This window comes from Vigna umbellata, chromosome 7, assembly GCF_029865625.1.
Source record: "Vigna umbellata cultivar VRB3 chromosome 7, Vumbellata_1.0, whole genome shotgun sequence".
Lineage (NCBI taxonomy): Eukaryota > Viridiplantae > Streptophyta > Magnoliopsida > Fabales > Fabaceae > Vigna > Vigna umbellata.
The window spans coordinates 11,718,865-11,738,877 of NC_142171.1; the positions used below are offsets into that span (position 1 = coordinate 11,718,865).

The 20,013-nt window shown below is 29.9% G+C and overlaps 3 protein-coding genes and 2 non-coding genes across 8 annotated transcripts; 4 read left to right on the top strand and 1 right to left on the bottom strand.

Annotated features, from left to right (window-relative positions):
* The first annotated feature begins 7 nt into the window (after positions 1–7).
* LOC124833007 (uncharacterized) lies at positions 8–682 on the top strand. The gene is made up of 2 exons (XM_047307364.2): positions 8–30; positions 109–682. The coding sequence occupies exons 1-2, from the start codon at positions 28–30 to the stop codon at positions 481–483; spliced, it is 378 nt and encodes a 125-aa protein (XP_047163320.2). The 5' UTR covers positions 8–27; the 3' UTR covers positions 484–682.
* A 4,389-nt stretch (positions 683–5,071) lies between these two features.
* On the top strand, positions 5,072–5,144 carry TRNAK-CUU (transfer RNA lysine (anticodon CUU)). The gene has a single exon. It is a non-coding gene; the product is annotated as a tRNA-Lys (tRNA).
* Positions 5,145–5,604: 460 nt separating this feature from the next.
* LOC124833021 (putative GPI-anchored protein At4g28100) lies at positions 5,605–8,587 on the bottom strand. The gene is made up of 2 exons (XM_047307384.2): positions 7,657–8,587; positions 5,605–6,401 (listed from the first exon to the last, which is right to left on the bottom strand). Exons 1-2 carry the CDS (start codon positions 8,323–8,325, stop codon positions 6,063–6,065), a joined length of 1,008 nt encoding a protein of 335 aa, XP_047163340.2. The 5' UTR covers positions 8,326–8,587; the 3' UTR covers positions 5,605–6,062.
* Positions 8,588–10,259: 1,672 nt separating this feature from the next.
* Positions 10,260–10,332, top strand: TRNAK-CUU (transfer RNA lysine (anticodon CUU)). The gene has a single exon. It is a non-coding gene; the product is annotated as a tRNA-Lys (tRNA).
* A 2,781-nt stretch (positions 10,333–13,113) lies between these two features.
* LOC124833016 (cyclin-dependent kinase D-3-like) lies at positions 13,114–17,694 on the top strand. Of its 4 annotated transcripts, XM_088094922.1 has the most exons (8): positions 13,114–13,315; positions 13,414–13,556; positions 14,093–14,391; positions 14,475–14,583; positions 15,308–15,433; positions 15,911–16,146; positions 16,226–16,537; positions 16,801–17,003. In XM_088094922.1, exons 2-8 carry the CDS (start codon positions 13,452–13,454, stop codon positions 16,940–16,942), a joined length of 1,329 nt encoding a protein of 442 aa, XP_087951048.1. In that variant the 5' UTR covers positions 13,114–13,315; positions 13,414–13,451; the 3' UTR covers positions 16,943–17,003. The 4 variants fall into 4 exon arrangements, with proteins under 4 accessions (XP_087951048.1, XP_087951049.1, XP_087951050.1 ...); XM_088094923.1 differs by lacking the exon at positions 16,801–17,003 and adding an exon at positions 17,029–17,694 and having other exon boundaries at positions 13,114–13,556; XM_088094924.1 differs by having other exon boundaries at positions 13,114–13,518.
* Positions 17,695–20,013: the final 2,319 nt, after the last annotated feature.

Here is a 20,013-nt window from a genome sequence, read left to right on the forward strand (position 1 = left end):
TGTGAGCGTAATTGGAGTTCATTTGAAATGGTAATTTAAATTATTTTTAATTTATAAATTCCTTTATTATGTTTATATCTTCACTAAAAATATTATCTTTCATTTTAGGTTCATACAAAGAGAAGGAATCGTTTACATCAAAAAAAGATGAATGATTTAGTTTATGTGATGTATAACTCCAAGCTGAAAAGTAGACAGATTCGAAAAACTATAGCTCTTCCATTTGATGACATAGAATCAGATGATGAATGGATAGCTGAAGAGACAGATGATGTTGTTGAGATTGATCAAGTTGAAGGTGAAAATGATAGTGAAAATGTTCACTTAGATGGAGCAACAACAGATCCTATTTTAGATGCTCTTGATCTTGATAACATAACATTTGAGAACAATGAAGATGCACAACATTCATCAGAGGAAGAGTTAGATGATGATGATGATGATGGAGATGATGATGCCATTATTAGAGGATTAGAGGATTAGGCATAGAGACTTTGACATTTCAATTTATATTTTACATTATATCTTTATGTTATGAACAATATTTCTATGAACTTATGTATTTCAATTTATATAATTTTGTTATCTTATTTGAATTAGAATGTTATTTATATTTTTTTCATACAAAGTAAACTCTTACGAGTTTACGAGTCGAGTTTACGAGTCGAGTTTACTGGACTCTCACGAGTTTACGTAAACTCTCGAGTTTGACAACCTTGCTTATTATAAAGTGGTTATAATTTTTTTTAATTAAAATGTATCAAAACTAATTACAATAAGCTTAATAACTTAAAACACATTTATTTCTTTAAAGAGTAATTTTTTTAACTCAATTTAAATTCATTTTAAGAAAAAAAAAAGTGAATTAAAAAAAAATGAGAATTGAAATATATTATCTTTGCAAGGGGAGGAGTACCATGCATGGACCATATATATATTTTGGGACAAAGAAACAGTCACAGAGGTTTGTCGCTTTGTAATAATTGATGGGCAAATTCGTCACATACAGCTATTATAGCCGTTAAATGTCGGTGATCGGCTTCTCCCTCCACTCACTCCGTGCAAAAACTTTTACATTTTTCTATCATTTCAAATTTACTAAAAATAATAAGAAAACATAGGACTTACCAATTATTGAATAATTTCAACCAAAAATCATTATTATTTTAAAAATAATACTCCTATCACTTGTTCAAATGTTAGAAAAGTCCCTATAAAAGAAAGAGATTGTCTAAAAATAACTTTATATTACTTTAATTCCTCTTTATTTTTAATCTTCAAATAGTGAATAATTTTTAAATAGCTTTTTCATAATGTGTCACGACAAAAAGGAAACCAATAAAAGTATATGGAACCCACGTTTTTAATTGTTTGCCCCTCTTTGAACGGAAAGGAAGAGAAAGTAGCTTTTGTTAAATTAAAATATCAAATTATTTTTATACTTGTTTAATAGTCTTAAATTTAATTAAGAATTAATATTAAACATAATTTAAATATCTTTTCCTTTATTATCAATCTAGACATTTTTCAATTATAAAACTGTAAAAAATTCAACACTTTAAAATAGATAATATTTTAAATATATAATAATTAATCTTAACAATATTATCTCACGAATTTTAAATTATAAAACTGATACTCATAATGACTTTGACTAAGTGAATTACTAATAATAATTCACTGTAATAATATTATTTGACAGATTTAAAATCGAAATAATAATATAAATATTTATTTTATACGCATTTGTTCATTCATTGTGTTTATTATACACAATCAAATGCTATACTTAATTAACCATGTTTAATAATATAAAAAAATGCTTACACATCTTGATATAAATAAGCATAGACAGTTTTAAAAGATGTGTTGAGTTGGTATGTGCTAGTGCATGATTTTATCTTTTAATATAATATTTTATATACTTATAAATCATGTTTCGTCAGTGTAATGAGTTAATCATTGGAAGGAAATAAAGAATAAGGAGAGAATTAATTTGTTACATGACATAATAATGTGACGTTTTTTATTTCAATACTCAATTAAGATAGAATTTGGTTTACGAAAATAGAAAAAAGGAAATGGATTTGATCCATTAAAAAAACAAAACACATAAATACGAAAATATTTCAACATGTTTCACAATTTGGGTTATAAAACAAAACAAATAGAAAATCACAATCAAAAGTTAATAGACTATTTTTCAGTTATTTTATTTTATTTTAATTCAAGCAATTAATAGAATAAAATACAAAACAACGAGTTGTTTAAATTCACATGTTTCAATTTGTTTAAATTTATGTGAAAACTATTATCTTAAATAACATTTCACAAGGTAAACTATTTTTTAAAACTGTAAATGAAGTAAAACTTACTATTATATTTAAGACTTACTATAAATGTCAATAATTAGCATATATAAGACAACACAATTAATTTATTTTTATATTGATAGTGTTTAGTTAATGTTTTTCGTATATTAAAAAATAAACTTATTTTAAATAATTAAATCAATTGTAGGATAATAATAAGTATAGAAAGTATCTATTCGTTACTGGTATACAATAAAAAATTTCACTTATTTCCTGTTATTTATTGAATACTCTTTAAAAATACGTGAATATTCATAAATATCCAAAAATATTTTAAAAATAAATTATAAATTTTCATAATAAAATATAAATAAAATTATAAAAAATATATACAATATAATATAAATTAAATTTTAATTTTAATTAAATTAAATTTAATAAAATATAAATTAAATTTTAATTTTAATTAAATTTAACTTAATAAAATATAAATTAAATTTTAATTTTAATTTTAATTTTTTTATAATACTCGTATGATAGTCATAGTCAATCCATTTATAAAAATATTAAAATACGTTCTACTTGTTAATCACAAATAATAAATATTCATAAATATTAATTATTCACCGTAAATTTTATCTACAAATACTTGTGAATGCATATATTTTTGTCATTTCATTCTTTATAATAAAATTTAAAATACCTCGAATTGATATATATATATATATATATATATATATATATATATATATATATATATATATATATATATATATATATATATATAATATGTACATTTCTATAAGATGGTAAATGTACATACTTTTATAGAAGAATTCTATCATTCCAAATATTGAACTACAATATTAATACAGTTTTTTCTCATGCATAGAAAAAGTCACCTCCAACAATAAGAAAACCCATACTATTTCTTATCCTTTTTATTTTTAATATATTTTTCATCTCATTGGCACTTGTCGTGTAATGTGAATATGTAACCCTAATTCCAACTTGATGATGTAGATGTGACTCATAGAGCCCACATTCCCACAAGGTTTTGGAAAATAGAGCAAAAGAAAATCCATCTTAATGTCTCTTTTTGTGACTATCATTTTCAACACAACTTATTTACTATGGTCAACAACTTCAATAAGATCCACTCTTTCTCATCATCAAACTATAACTTTTCTTCAACTTAGATACTTCAATCCTTGTTGATAGCATCAATGATACATTTGGCCCAATTAGGCATCCACAAAATTCTATCCTTTCTTTGCACTATCTTCATCAAACAATACAATCCAAAACCAATGGCTTCATGTTTTAGAAAAAGTTATATCAATCCAAATTAATTTAATAATTGATTTGTATGGTCCAAGATCATAGCTTCTTAGAAAAATATCACATGAAGATAATAGATATATACGTTTAAAATAAATATATACTAAACTATGTAAGCATGACACTTATTATATTTCAATTTACTTATTTTATGCATGATGATGTTGTAATATTAGAATATGCTCATGAAAAGATAACTAATTAGTTCAGAATCAATATATATATAAGAAATTAAACTTATATTTTAATAAAAAGAAGAAGTGTTAAATATACTTTTTCAAAAGATTATTTCATGTTCTATTTTACCTAAAATTCCAAACAATGTTATTTTAGTCATTTACAAAAAAATATAATTTTAAAATTAACGATTCTCTTAAATCATGATTATTCAATATGATTTATTTTTCTTGTAGCCCCAAAGGCTTTTTATTATTTACTTTCAAAAATACTTTTTAATTTACTTTTAGTATTTAGTATATCTATAAAGAAAAGTGAGATAAATGTTCAAAAAATTATTACTAAAAAGAAAAATACATATTTTTAAAATTTGACGTGCACGATAGTTTGCCTATAGTAATGATTTGTTGACCATCAACAGTTTTTAGTTCATTTATTTGTTCAGTTTGATCAATTAGATAATATATGTTTTAACTCCAGTCATCTCGATTTAAATGAAATTATGTTAAATATACGTAAAAGAGATGTATTACTTTTATAATATTCTTATTAGATTTTGATAAAAATCCATTTATACCTAAAATAAAAGTCCAGTGGAAATGAATTTTTAAGTAAAAATTCAAGACGTAAAACAACATGTTATAATAAACAAAAGGGTTAAATATGTTTTTAGTCCCTAAACTATTGACCATTTCTTGTTTTCGTCCCTCTTCCAAAGTAAGGTACAATTTAGTCCTCAATCTTTAAAAAACGTTCGTTTTAGTCGAAAAAACGATCGTTTTGAGGACTAAAACGAGGACTAAAAACAAAATTTTGAAGACTAAAACGAACGTTTTTCTAAAGAATGAGGACCAAATTGTACCTTACTTTGGAAGAGGGACGAAAACCAGAAACAGTCAATAGTTTAAGGACTAAAAACATATTTAACCCTAAAAAAAATATGAATTATTATGTTAAATATATGCAAAAATATCTCATTATGAAGACTCGAAAAGCTCCAAAAAGAAAATGAATGGCTTCAACTTTGTACTCTGATTAATATTAATATAGTCAAAGACTTGAGTCAAGAGTGACTGCCAAACTGATCCTTACAAAAAGTTTCTGCTTTTATTGGGGTCACCCTTATCCTCAAGGGTGAGGTCCCCAACCTGTAGGTAACGTTCACAATGGAAGAAAAAAGTGAAAAAAAAAAGAAAACAAAAATAAGTACATATTAAATATTGTAATATAAAATTCTGAAAGCCCGTCTAGCTCAGTTGGTAGAGCGCAAGGCTCTTAACCTTGTGGTCGTGGGTTCGAGCCCCACGGTGGGCGTTTTTGGTATTTTCCTTTGTTTACGTTTTTGGCCCAATGGGCTGTCGCTTGGTTTTGTTCTAATGGCCCAATTACTATATGTTTGGTCCAACTGTACATCAATTTAAGCAATTTTTTCCTTCATCTCATTAATATAAAATTTCCCAGTTTTTCTTGGTTTGTGTAATTTGGAACTTTTTATTTTCTTAAAATTAAAAGGAACTTTTGAATTGTACAATTGAAATAAAAAATTACTTTTGAAAGTTTCACAGAGTTAAGAGAAAAAAAAAACCTCCAGGCATAATTAAAAAGTTATTTTTTATTTTTGGATTACATAGTTCGTAAGTCATTTTTGGCTTCTCCGTTGTATAATTCGAAAGTCAATTTCCACTTTTTGGAATAATATCGGTAGCAAAACCTCACTACACAGTGCAGACAACAGAGAATATGAGTGTGTTCTGGTGTTGAAGTTGACTTTCCATAACCACAAATTGCCCGTGAAACATATAACTGAACACTACTTCCGAATGTTGTCCCTTGAAAACAACTTCACAAGTTCCTATTATGGTGGTCCACCAAAACAAAACAAAACCGTGGCAAACATCAAACACCTCAGCCTATTGCAATCAAGGGATACTTATCAAGTGAGAGGAGTGTCTGTTCAAAAGAGTAAAAGAAAGAAATCTAGATTATGCAACCACACATGGATGATTATGATGAAAAGTTGTTTAGTTATCATATGATCAATGAACAAAGTCAAAGACACATGAGTTTGTCTTTTTATCATCCATGCATGGTTAACTTCTCTTGTCCTCTCTTATAAACACTCATCTCGCTTGATACACACCCTGCAATCCATGACAGAGAAAAACTGTATTTCTAAGCAACAACATAAAGATCCAAATCTACAAAATGTCATGTTTGAGACCCCTTTTTGGCTCATGTCAGAGCTAAGATCATAGCATGGTAAAATGCATAGGTTGTAGTAAACAAAGAAAGAGAGATGAGTGGTTGGAGGTTGGTTGATGAAGAGTGATCAGAGATTTGAGATGAGTCCACAGCAAGAGGCATTCCATCACTGTTTAGAGAGCAAGATTGAGGGTAAGAGCCATCGGTGTTCAACATCAAAGCTCTGAGAACCCCTGAAACTGTGTGCATGTAAGCTGTTCTATTTTTTGCCAGAAGCCATGTCAAGCCCATAAGCTCACAGTCTTTGTTGTGGATCTTGGTGGTCCTGTCTTCTTCTGCTTTGCTTGAATTTGAAGACTTCTTGTTAAGCTGCGTAGAAGTAATACTTCAATGAGAATATCAAAAGGGGTTGCATATAATACTTAGGAGTGATTACACCAAAGGGGTTTGGTGCATCAAAGCTTCTCAAATAGCATCTTGGTTGGTGTAACATAACATCCACTCATAGCAGAAAGGGTTTCTCAGATGTGCATATCAAGGCTAGTACACTACCTAATGCAGGGTTTTTATGTGTGGCAATGTGGAATGATTAATTTTGTTAGCAGCCCTGAATAGTTTTTTTGAATGCAGCAAAAAATGTGACACCTAGTATGAGTCTTCAGATGACAGTTTTTAAGATTCTGAAACGATTGCAAGGATTCTAGCAACATTTCTGCAAAAATCAGAAACAAGAAAGACAAATCCAAACACAGATCACAAGTGATGTTGGTGTTATCTAATTCTAGAAACTGTGTGGTGCTTTCTCAAAAATGTGAACATGACAGACAATAGAATGAATGACTCAGAAGAATCAGAGAAGTAAAAGATCTATTGGTGTATATGAGAGGAAGAAAAAGCACACAACTAAAATTCTATATTAAGAAACCATCATTTATGACCAGGACAGGCTAATAATAAGAACAGTCAAATTGACAAAATTTATGGGGTCTCAAGCATTTAACAAATGACACTATCTGTCATAAATCATAACAAAAAAGAAAGCTAGTTTCAAACAAGACCATTTTATTTGAGTCATTTTCTTACTTGATCCAAAAGAGAATTATCTAAAATGACTGATGTTGTTAGCTAAACGGTCCTCTTGATACCAATAATTCAAAACTACAACTTCATTTCAAGTACCAAGATAGTGACATTGCACTTATAATTGCTTAATATATCCCAGCTATACTAGTTTATTTAAGAACTTGATTTTTGAGACATTAGAGTTGCTGCTGGTTTCTCTAAACTCTCATGTGACAAAAAAAGAAATAGTTGCTGAATCAACCATTGGTTCCATCTATGTTCGTGAACCACACAAAATCCAAAGGCGCGTGAAGACTATGAAAAAGCTTAGAAAGCAACCAACATCACAAATAAGCAAAAGCATGTCAAAACTTTACTGAGTACCAAACATGAGTGAAGAAGATGAAAATGAAACCAAAACACCATCCTGATCTTCAATTTTCAACAAGATCCATCAACTTTCAAGTCACAACGAACTAAGCAAATGACACCAAAACATGAAGATAATACCCAAGAGAAAAAGAGTAAGCTTTGTTTATGCACATATATAGGGAAAACTCACCAAATAGAGGGTATTTAAGCACTTAGAGCACCCTCCAAGACCTGGTAAGCCATTGACATCGGTGCTACTACTCAAGCAATTCTTCTCCAGCCTTCTCACACTTGCATCCCCCAAAAGCTCCCCACTTTGGCTAACAGAAAATGCATCTGGGCATGTCAAATGGTGCAGCCTAATGCCACAAAAGCAATAAACCACATCACAAGTCTCATTAGGCTTGGTGAGTTCAATTCCCCTCACTTCCAATGCCTTTCCTAGCTCATTCACACAGGTTTCTGAGTCATCTGGCAGCAAAGGCATCATATCATATACTGATGTAGCGTGGCCATGAACACTGCTATGCCCATGGCCCACCATGCCCAGTGCAGTAGAAGAATATGCAGAATACAACCATGCTGCAAGCACTGGGCAGCACCTGCTGCGGTGGAGCTCCGTGTCACCACCACTTTTGGCACCACCACATGCACTGTTGATCCCATCAAAGAGCTCGTCTGAGAGGGTAAGAGGGCACCCTGCAACATCAGACTGTTCCGGGAATGCAGGGATTGTTGTTGAAGGCTTGGATGGGGTTAGCAAAATGGGTTTAAGGGTGTTTGTTCCAGCTGAGTCAGGGTGGCACAGGTAGCAAGGGAAGAAGAAAAGGATGCACAAGAGGAAAAGTGTCAATGACATGGTGTTAATTCAAGACTGAAAGAGTATATGCTTAAGCTGAATGGAATGGAAGAAAGTTGTTTTCTTTTTCTCTAACCAAAGAGAAGAAAATGTGGTGATGTTAGTATAGGTTTTATGGGTAGGAGCAACCAAAGGGAAAGGCAGAGAAAGATAAAGGGTAAAAGATGGTGGGGTTCTTGTATAATATATATAGAGATAATAAAAAAAGGAAAGAGAAAGTGGTGAGGTTGTGGAAAAAGTTTGGCAGTATGCTGCCTCGTTTAGATCTAAAGTACTCGACCTGAGTAAAGTTAAGAGAAGAGATTGGAACGCTGAATCATGAACAAATCAAACATGTAATACCATGTTAGTTAACACACGTTAATCTCAATTTATAGTATACAAAATGAATGCAAATTTCTTCTTATGATGTGAAGTTGAATTAGACTATCAAATTTATTTTACAGTGCACTTCTTTCAACGTGATCTAAAATAAATTGCAAACTGATCAAGTAACCTTAACTCCATATTCAAAACACTTTTTAATCTAAAGTCTCAAGTAGGATCATGAATTTTTTTTAATTAGATGTTTCATTTTGTTTTTCTTTACAAAACAAAAGTTAGACTTAAAATTATAGTACTTGTATTATTCTCATCATTAACTCTGGACTTATCCGCTAAAGTCACCGTTATTCTTGTTAAAGTTTTGGTTTTTGTGGATGTTTTTTTCTCTCCTAAATTAATGATTATTTTTCTTAGTTGTGTGATGTTTGGATCAGTGTGTGGGAAGACGAGTAGGTAAAGTGTATTTAATTCATGGCATTGTGAGTGCAGAGAAATGGTTAGAGTTTTCACATGATTTGAAGGTTCTTATTGAATATGAGTAATTCAGAAGTGCCCATATCTTAATGGTTTCCAACAGCAGTTGTTGCAACCTTTATTCTGGTCTTACTTACTCCTCCCTCGTAAACCCTAATCATGCTAATCATTTATGTGCTATTTACGTTTTCTTTTTTCTAGTCAGGATTGTGTGTGTGTGTGTAAGTGTAGTTCTTAATATTATATAACTTTAACTTATGTATTGTATAGTGTAATTATCTCGTAAATTATTCTAATCTAATATATAGTTTTTTATTTTTTATTTTATGTTAGTTTAAAACTATAATGCAAGACATGTTTAATTATTAAAACTAATTTTATTAATATTGATTCGATCTCATTCATTATTCAATAACACTTCCATCTATATTTCAGTGTATTTCTATTTAGTTGATTGCATCAATGTTGCATGGTCGTAGTAGATATAAATATTTTTCAAAATTTATCAAAGTTTAAAACTGATTAAAAAATTTGTAAGACCACCTAAAATATTGTAGAATTATAAATCCATTTAAATGCATTCTCTTTGTATGGATGTCTGTGTTCATTGAGTTGGCAAGTAACATTAATTCGTATTATATTTTAAATTGTACATATTTTATAGCTTTATTTTACCCTTAATTATATTTTTAAACATTTAAAAAATATTATAAATGCTGATTAGATACATATCAACAACACAAATTAAAAATAACTAATTTATTTAACAAAGTAAAACATTACAAATCACCCACTACTATTTTTTCATAAAAAGTATAAAGACATATAATATCTCTTTTCCCACTAGTAATAATAATAAATTTTTAATTTAATGTGAAACTAAGATAAGTAGTATCAAATAATAAATTTTTATAACATATCAGTGATTGTAAACAAAATCCTTACTATGTAAAAGATACATAAATAGAATTTCTATTTTTATTTATCAAGGGTATTTTAATTTTAATTATTATTTTTAGATTAAAAAATATATTAATCAACGAAAAAAATCATATTATAATCTATTTGATTTCCCATGTAAAAGATAATTAACTATAAAATTATAAAATTTCTTTTGTTTTGAAATAAAGTAAAATGCCCGTCTAGCTCAGTTGGTAGAGCGCAAGGCTCTTAACCTTGTGGTCGTGGGTTCGAGCCCCACGGTGGGCGTTTTTTCATATTGTTTTTCCAATATTCAGAGGCTTGGCCCAATGGGCTTGGTTTTTACTCTAGTGGCCCAACTACTCACTATTTTGACCCAATTAATAACTTTGTAGTTTAGTAAAATGCCCATCTAGTTCAGTTTGTAGAGCCCCACGGCGGGCGTATATTTTTTGTTTTTTTTAACATGAGGAGGCTTTTCTTTTTGAAGTTAAAATCTGGCCCAATGGGCTTACTTTTTACTATAATGGCCCAACTTATAACTTTTTAGTACAACAGAAAAGATTATTTATGAACTTGTATACTTTATAAAAAATATAATTTAAAATATATTTCAAAATTTCTGTATTATTCGAAATTTATTTATTTTTATTACGACGCAATGTTTATGAATTAATTTAAATTATATCTGAAATATTTGTTTTGAAAAATATAAAATTTATGATCCTCCCAAATACTTTATCTTTTTAAGTAGAATATCGGTTAAATGATTCTTTTCCTCGATTTTTTTTAATTTCGTTTCATTATGTTTTATTGATATTAATTTTAATTTTTCTTTTAAAAATTAAGTTAATATAATTTTTTTCCTTTATTAATTTCATAGTGACCACGTTATTACAATTATATTTATTGTACCATCATTGTGTTATTATTATATTAATTATTTTTTCAATAAATAAATTAAATTAAAAACATTCAATGTAATGTGAGGAAATATAAAAAGTAACCACAGTGAAAACTAATTTGAATGAGAGGATAAAGTAATTTTTGACTTATAAGAGGTTAGATGTTATATTATAAAGATAAAGTCAAATAATACAATCAAAATGACTATTAAAGTTGAATATTTAGCCCCAATTTTTTATTCTTGATTAATAAGGACATGTAACCATCCTATAAAAAGATAACGAGACTTAGAATTTAGAAGAATAAATTCGATCATTCCATTATCATTAACAATGAGCTAATAAGAAAATAAACAAATATTAAAACAAGAAAAAATATTGAAAATATTTTGTTAATATATATATATATATATTTTAAACTATATTTTTAGGAAAACTTTCCATGTTTTACAATATATTTGATATACGAATAAAAATATTTATTTACTATTTATATTTAAAACATTATGACTGAGATATCACAGATATTTGATACTCTATTATATTTTCAAAACTCAAAATCCTATTAATGTTATTTGATACTCTATTATATCACAAATAAAAGAAAGGCAACACAAGCATAAGCTTTAAGTAATTATTAGAGTAGACTCAAGATTCAAAAAGTAAAATCCTTCTTTCATATATTCAAGAAAAAAAAGTATAAAATTATTTTTTTAACACTTTACCTTTTCAAGAAAAAAAATCTCAAACTTTATTAGTGTTAATTGTTTTAAGCCTTAAAAAAAGTCCCAAAAAAGTTAAAAAAAATAAATTTTAAATAAAATTATGATAAAAAAAACATCATTTTTAATTTTGCTTTAAGTGTTTCAAACTCTTAAGTTGTCACGTAATCTATTATGTACTAAATTTTCAACCAACGCAAGTTATGAAAATTATACCAACTCTACGATTTCACAACCAAAATGATATGAAATTGCCCTCAAAATAAGTTTGGAGAGAATCTGATTTTGAAATGCATTCTCTCTTTATTCCAAATGCTTTTACACGTAATGGAATGAATCCCTAACTTTCAAATTATGACTCAAATCCCATCTTTGATATTTCTTTATACAATATCATAACTTTTGCATAATATAAAAAAAAAGGATTTATATTACTCGACAAACATAGTTTTTAATAACAACATTTATCCTTCTAGCAACTCTTCTAAATACTAATAAAATAACAATTACAAACAAAATACACCATCATCTTTAACATTTCTAACTCTTTCACTAAATAAATCTCAAATATTCATGTTTCTTTTTGTTCACTTTCTTGCTTTTTGTTAACCATTGTTAACCAAAACCAAAACCAAATTTAACAAATACTCTCAATAAAAGACACATGTGAAACAAATTTCAAAGATTTTTTAATGTTATTGAGACCTTGTCTCAAACATCTTTTAATTGTAGCACATACAATTATTAGAGTTAAGATCTTCCCTTCTTAACATAAAAACTTGAAGAATCATTAAACCAATGAGAGCTACTCACAATGATATTAGTTTCTCATCTTAAAAAAAATTCCATTTTTGTTGTAAAAATCAAATTAAGCTAAATACTTAAATATTATTATTGAATAGGAAGACACAACCCTCTACATTAGAAATACCTTATTGTAGCACTTGGAGTTAAGATTTTCCCTTCTTAATATAAAAACTTTAAAAACCATTAAACCAATGAGAACTACTCACAATTATAGTAACATCTAGCATTGCTAATCTTTGAAAAATTCCATTTTTCTTCTAAAAATCAAATTAAGCTAAGTATTTAAATATTATTGTTGAATTGGAAGAAACAACCCTCTAGAAACACCTTAGAAATCATTATAAACTATCATAATGTATTATAATAGCAAAATTCCAAACAAGCCATTAATTTTCGAAAATCTATAATGTAAACATGTGGGTCCTAACTTAGGGAGAGAAGAGTTAAATGTTAAAGAAAAATTTATTCATGAATCCGAATGAAAAAAGAAATAAATATTAGAGACCTATCAATTATTGTCCATAAATTTGAGGAACTAGAAAGGTATTTATTGTGAATAATAAATAAATAAAACAACTAAAAGCGCGTTTATTATATTATTTATTTTATTCAGTAAAATGGGTGTAGGAGTGTAGCCGTTGCACTTGTCTAACGCTCCCTCTCTCTTTTTTTCTTTCTCTATAGCTGTTCTTCACTATTTCTCTCTCTCTCTCTCTCTACCCTCACACACACCACTGAGTAAAACGCTGTCAACACAACACTCTTCTTTCAGTATAGCCTTTTCCAGTGACCCATTTGTTTATTCTCAATTTTCCGGTTGAATTTCAACTGCAATAGGTAAATTGCGATTTCCCCCACCAGAAACCCTAGCCATTTCTAGATGACCCACTTGTAAATTCGCAATTTTGTTACTGAATTTCAGCTGTGTTTGATAGTTTCTTTGCATCTTCTCCGCCAATTTTGGGGACAAAAAATGTCAGAACTCGATCTGTCCAAGAAAGTAGCCGATAGGTATCTCAAGCGTGAGATTCTGGGTGAAGGTACATACGGGGTTGTGTACAAAGCCATCGATACGCAGGTAGCTTTTTTCGAATGTTTCCCTTTGTTCTTTTCGAAAAACAAAGTAAAAGAACACTTATGAACAAAATTACGACGGTATTTTTAGGGAAATATGTTTTTCTATGGATTGTGAGAATTGGGTATGAATAAAATTTGGAACTTGGAAAGGAGTTGAAATCTCCTGTATTGAAGGTTGGTTGAGAAAATCTTTGGATAAGAGGAAAATAAGTCTTCATCCAGAACCTTAATGTGGAAAGTGAATGTATGCATTTTAAAGTTCTTTAAAAATGGATTTGGTAAAACTATGCATTTTTGTGGTAACTTGCAATTGGGTATTCCAGTTTCCGTTTATTATTCGTTTTTGTGTTGGTGGTGGCTACTATTTGATTTTATTGCACTGGGTATTATTTGATTGTATTGTGGAATAATGGCTGCACACGTCTTCATGAACTGGCCTTTTATTTAATAATGACGATGATATTACAATGGTACGGTTACTATTATTGTTGTTATCTTGTGGGCCTTCTAATTATAATGTATTCATTGCATGGACAGACAGGGCAGACTGTGGCTATTAAGAAGATCCGGCTTGGCAAGCAGAAAGAAGGGGTCAATTTTACAGCTCTCAGAGAAATTAAACTGCTTAAGGAGCTCAAAGATCCAAACATTATTGAGTTGATTGATGCCTTTCCACATAAAGGAAATTTACATCTTGTGTTTGCCTTCATGGAGACAGACCTTGAAGCTGTTATACGGGACCGGAATATTGTTCTTTCACCTGGTGATATAAAATCTTACCTTCAGATGACACTTAAAGGCCTTGCTGTTTGCCACAAGAAATGGGTGTTACATAGGTAGATTATGTTACTTACATGTTCATTCTAAGTCGTTACTTGCGTTTAGTTCTGAGCTCAGAGCTTTTGTTATGTATTTTCAGGGATATGAAGCCAAATAATTTGTTGATAGGATCTAACGGACAACTGAAACTTGCGGATTTTGGTTTAGCTAGGGTATTTGGAAGCCCAGACCGCAGATTCACTCATCAGGTTTGCTTCTTTGTGCACAATATATTGTGAATCCTTTAAGTATGCAAGATTAATCCCTACAACTAGAGGAAGGACTTTGGAACCGGTTTCTTTAATTAATATCAGCATTCTGAGTAAATTGTGAATTTAAATAAGACTCAAATAATCTGTTAATTATTCCACTTTCTTCATATTCTTCCATAATAAAACTAGTAAAGTTGCCTAGAATTTGGATGGTTAGAATTTACATGATTGGAAAATAATTCTCCATAGACATTTTATAATCAAATTTAGTGTTGTATGATTCTTTAGTTCAAATTTGTAGGAACACACAATGTAAGTCAAGCTGCTTTTACCATGAAGTCTCTATTATTACTGCCTGATTTTGGCCCAAAACTTAAAGCAAATAAGGGAAGGAAAAAGAAATATTATGGGTAAAAAAGTATGGACATGTAATTAGAAGTAGAAGTATTCTAGATTTTTGGTGAATATGTTTTAAGATGGTGGTTCTTTAGGATAAACAACTATTTCATTTCCTGAAGAGTGGAGTACTATTTGTTGAATTAGTAAAAGATTACTTATCAGCCTCTTTGTAACAAAAGTGTTTCTTTTGAATATCATGTCTTCATTGCCTCCTCTAGATATTAGCTTCCGTGTACCATTGAACTTATTATGTTTATTCTTATGTTTGTACCTTGAACTTCTCTTAATTGGTATGCACTTTTGACGCTTAATACATGAATAGGTGTTTGCAAGGTGGTATAGAGCACCTGAACTATTATTTGGTACCAAGCAGTATGGTCCAGGGGTAGATGTTTGGGCCGCAGCCTGTATTTTTGCTGAACTTCTTCTTCGTCGACCCTTCTTGCAGGTAAACCAATATTGTCATGGTGATTATGATGAACTAGTAAGCAAAGGATATATATTCACTTTTTGAAAGTTAAAAATTAATCAATAGATCCCAAAACTATCTGGGAACTTTTAATTATGTCTAAACTAGAAAGAAAATTCTGGAATACATGGATTTTTTCTAGGAATTTGACCATTTGCATGAGAAACTATTAAACCTTTTTTCTGTGTGTGTATGATATTAACTATTTGACTTCATCTTTTAGTTCAAATTGCACTCTGAATAAAAAGCCTTTAGAAACTGTTTTACTGCTCAGAAGCTGTTGGATATGGTGCTTATCTACATTATTGACACTAACTTTTGCTTCCATGTTATTCCTGTTCTGATAATTCTTTTACGTCACTGGTTTACTTTTTAATTTCAGAGTGTGTATTGTTTTTGTGTACTTAGCTATACTTCTTCTGGTGATTTCATGAGTTTGTGTTTGTGATTTGGTAGGGTTCAAGTGATATTGATCAATTAGGAAAAATTTTCGCAGCATTTGGAACTCCATCTCCTTCTCAGTGGCCCGATATGATCTACCTACCTGATTATGTTGAATATCAACATGTTCCTTCTCCACCTTTGCGTTCTTTGTTTCCAATGGCAAGTGACGATGGTTTAGATTTGTTGTCAAAGATGTTTACCTATGATCCAAAAGCTAGAATTTCAGTGCAGCAGGCATTAGAGCACAGGTACCGTAATCATTCTCTTAAGAAAAATAGTTTCTTTCCTTTCTTGTTCCGATTTTTAATCTTTGCCCTTCCATTTTAGGTACTTCTCTTCTGCACCTCTGCCCACAGATCCTGTTAAACTTCCAAGACCTGCTCCTAAGAAGGAATCTAAGGTTTCGGATGTAATTTCAAACGAAGGTCCTACGGTCTTGTCACCTCCTAGAAAGTCTAGGAGAGTAATGCCAGGGCGTGATGGGTCTGAAGGCAACTCTTTGCAAGGAGATAAGTTTGATGATAGTGTTAATGTCAGACAGGCAGCTGCTGATAATACAGGCAAAAATGAGCCAGTTCCAATGTCCCTAGATTTTTCTCTTTTTGGATTGAAACCTCCAAATAGACCTACAATTACCAGGTAAAACATGTTGATCCTCCTATCATTTTCTAAGTGGCCTAATAGTTTGTAATCAAGGCTCTATATACTATGTTAAATATTTGAGTATAAAATTGAATCTACAGGTAGAGTGTGAAGTTAATAAATTCTGCTAAATTTAAATGATAGAGCTATGTGATAACAGCAATGCTATCAGTTATTACACCTTATTTCTGTGCTACACTTCTTATGTGGCAACTTACACTCTTGCAACCATTTTGATTCCCAACCTTCTGCATGACTAGGATGTTGGAGACCCAAAATGCTGTTAGTGTGAGTGAGGTGTTAAATATTTTTACTCTATATGTAATCCATCAAGAGTATCATGAGAAGCTTAACGGGGAAGGGAAGTGTAGAATGCAATTGCATTTTTTCTATCAGAGTTGAATAATGAAAGTGTACTACATTTTTTGTCTTTCAATTTATCTTTGTAAGTGCTATTTAATTGATTAATTTTATCTCTTGTTCTGCAGTGCTGACAGATCACATTTAAAAAGAAAGTTAGATCTAGAATTTTAGCAACCAGGATGAAATATTCTATGATGGTTGCATCGGTACAACGAGAAAAAACACTGCGAATCAGCTTCGCTTGTATGTCATTCCTTCCTTCTCTCTCTGCATGAAGCTACTATGATTATGTTGATTTTTAAAGGAAGAAGAACGTAGCAGTGACAGCGGAATAGCATCTCACTTATATACTAGTTCAAGAGAGTTGAAAGTAACTATCATAGATTAAAAAAATAAGTAACCGTACTCTTTGGATCCCTTTGCTCTGAATTTTTTGTTCTCAGCATTCAACAGAACTTGTATCTCTTCATGGATGCCTTGGTTGAGAGGGCTTTTTCTTGAGCCCTTGTCTGACGCTTGACAAAGTAATGGTGGGGAAAACTGGATGTTAACATTGATTTGTTATTCAACACAAAGAGAAATTATTGTTTACACTCAAAGTGTATGATATGTATTTTCTTGGGGGGTTTTCAAATAGGTTTTGCACTGATCAAAATTTTTTTTGTAGACATTGTGGTTGATTTTGGCTGATTGCATGCTATTCTGGCGTGCCGTGTTTGGTCCTTATTGGTTTCAAATGTGCAGAACCTTGGTTTAGTTTTTGTTTAACAAGCTAATGATTTTGACATTCATTTCAGTGTGTGCTTAATTTACTGTCTTATTGCACTGTGTGCTAATTAAAGCATTGCTGATGTTTCTTATAGCAGTTTTAGATGGAGATGCTGTCGTGCATGTTTGTGTGCAAATTAATTTTGAAAAAAAATGTATTGTTTTTTGAAAGTTGTTTCAGAAAGGTAGAAAAGAACAACAAATAATTAATTACACATGTTCTTATCATGTATTAATGTTCTTATCATGTACGTGTTCCTTTTTCCATAAAAGAATCATTGTAGAGAAACTTCTTTTAACTATTGCGTTATCGCTCATAAAATATAATCACTATCCAAAACAAAAACACTTAAATAACAATTAATTTTAGAGACAAAAATAGTTAGTTATTATAGTAATTAATTACTTTTTATTTCTAAAATTAATTGTTATTTAAAGATTTTTGTTGTAGTGGATTAAAATTAAATTTAGAAAAAATGGTTAAAAATGTTAATTTTTAGATAAGTGTACCAAATTGTATAAATATTAATTTGAAAAGTTCGCATATCATTTTTCAGTAGATTTGTATGTATCAAATTGTGATAGGGATGTACGGGATTTAAAATATATAACATCATAATTCAACTATGCACTGTCAAGATAATACAAGGATAAATCAAGTGTGAAATATTAAATTAAATTAACATTTTAAAAAAATTATTCACTCATATTAAAAAAATAGATTAACCTTATATAAAAGAATAAAATTATATTAAAAAGTTAATTATTTTTTAAATAGTCCATAATAGACCAGCTGTATTAAAGATGGGTGAGAAAACTGCAATTGATCATTTATAACAAGGTTATGTTAACAATTTTTTTAACAAATTTTTTGATAATAGGATAAGTGTCGTCACTGATCTGTTTGAATTTAATTTTAAAAAAAATATTTAAAATTGACCGATCACAGGTCATATGTGTAACATCCCAATATCTCACGCTGGATAATTCATAATTTATATATCGTAACATTACATTTACGGTAATATCCCGTAATCTCACACTTATAAATTCATAGTTAATATATGTCTACACATGTTTTAAACTCAGATTTCAACTATAAACTCATAAATATAATTCGAATTCTTCTAGCTTATTCTTCTGTCTCTCTCTCTTCATTGGCATTGGATCAGACGACATTCCTTCATCTGCTCCCGTATAACGAATTATACGATCATCGCACATACCCAAACACAAACAAACACAAACAAGTAGGGTGAGCTAACATGCAACAAATCATTTATAAAACATGTATAATTACCTTGATATAAACATCATATAATAATTATGTTCGACACCCTCATACCACAATTCCTATTAGACACTCGTCTCACAATACCCAATAGACACCACAATACCCAATAGACACTCATCCGGATGATGCGTTGATGAGCGGTCACGGGAGGTTATGCACTTGTAATGACTTCTACTTCTTTTTACAAATACACTTTCAAAATACTTCATACCATTCACAAGGTTAATCCCCTCACTATGTCCAAAACCGACACATAGACCAGGACCTCCTGCTCCTCTCACCACATAATTCATCCCTCTCTACTTGAGACTAGATGATTATTAGAGTATCAGGATAACCTCCAACTACGGGACCCTCAACATCAACATATACACAAATACCATAATATTACTGAATCTCTCCACGAGACTCATGCCATACTCATTTTCCTCAACTCACATTATACCCCTACAAAATCTCCCCATAATACTCATAACATGTTCAGATGCATAAATTCAAATGCAATATAATAAAATACAATCATCGCATAAATCACACAAACTCAATATATTGCATAATAATTTAACAGTACTCAATCTGTTCAATAGGATTTAAGTTAAAAACTTGTCGAGTAGACTTCCAGGAAAGAGAGGTGCGTCACAATGGACAACTTAAGTACCAAGTCTTTCCTTAGCCAAAGTGTTCCTCAACTAGTTTTTAACAAATTTCTTATTTACAGATTCAGAACAACAACATATAATATTAACACTGAATTTCAATATAGATTAACATACAGTAAGCATTAACAGTATTCACACAGCGGAATTTCAATATATGAATAGTAATAAAACAATACTAAATCATAATATAAAAGCATAGAACTATTAAATCATAATATAAAAACATAGAAAGGTTAGCTCCCCTACCTCTATTCCAGACTTCTCTCGCTCTGAATTTATTTCTCCGAAACCCTTCAGAACCTCTACTCTTCTTGCAACTAAAAATTTCTCCCTAACTCTTTTTTTTTTCTCTATTTCTCAAGCTCTCACTTGATTCCTCTTCTCTTGGT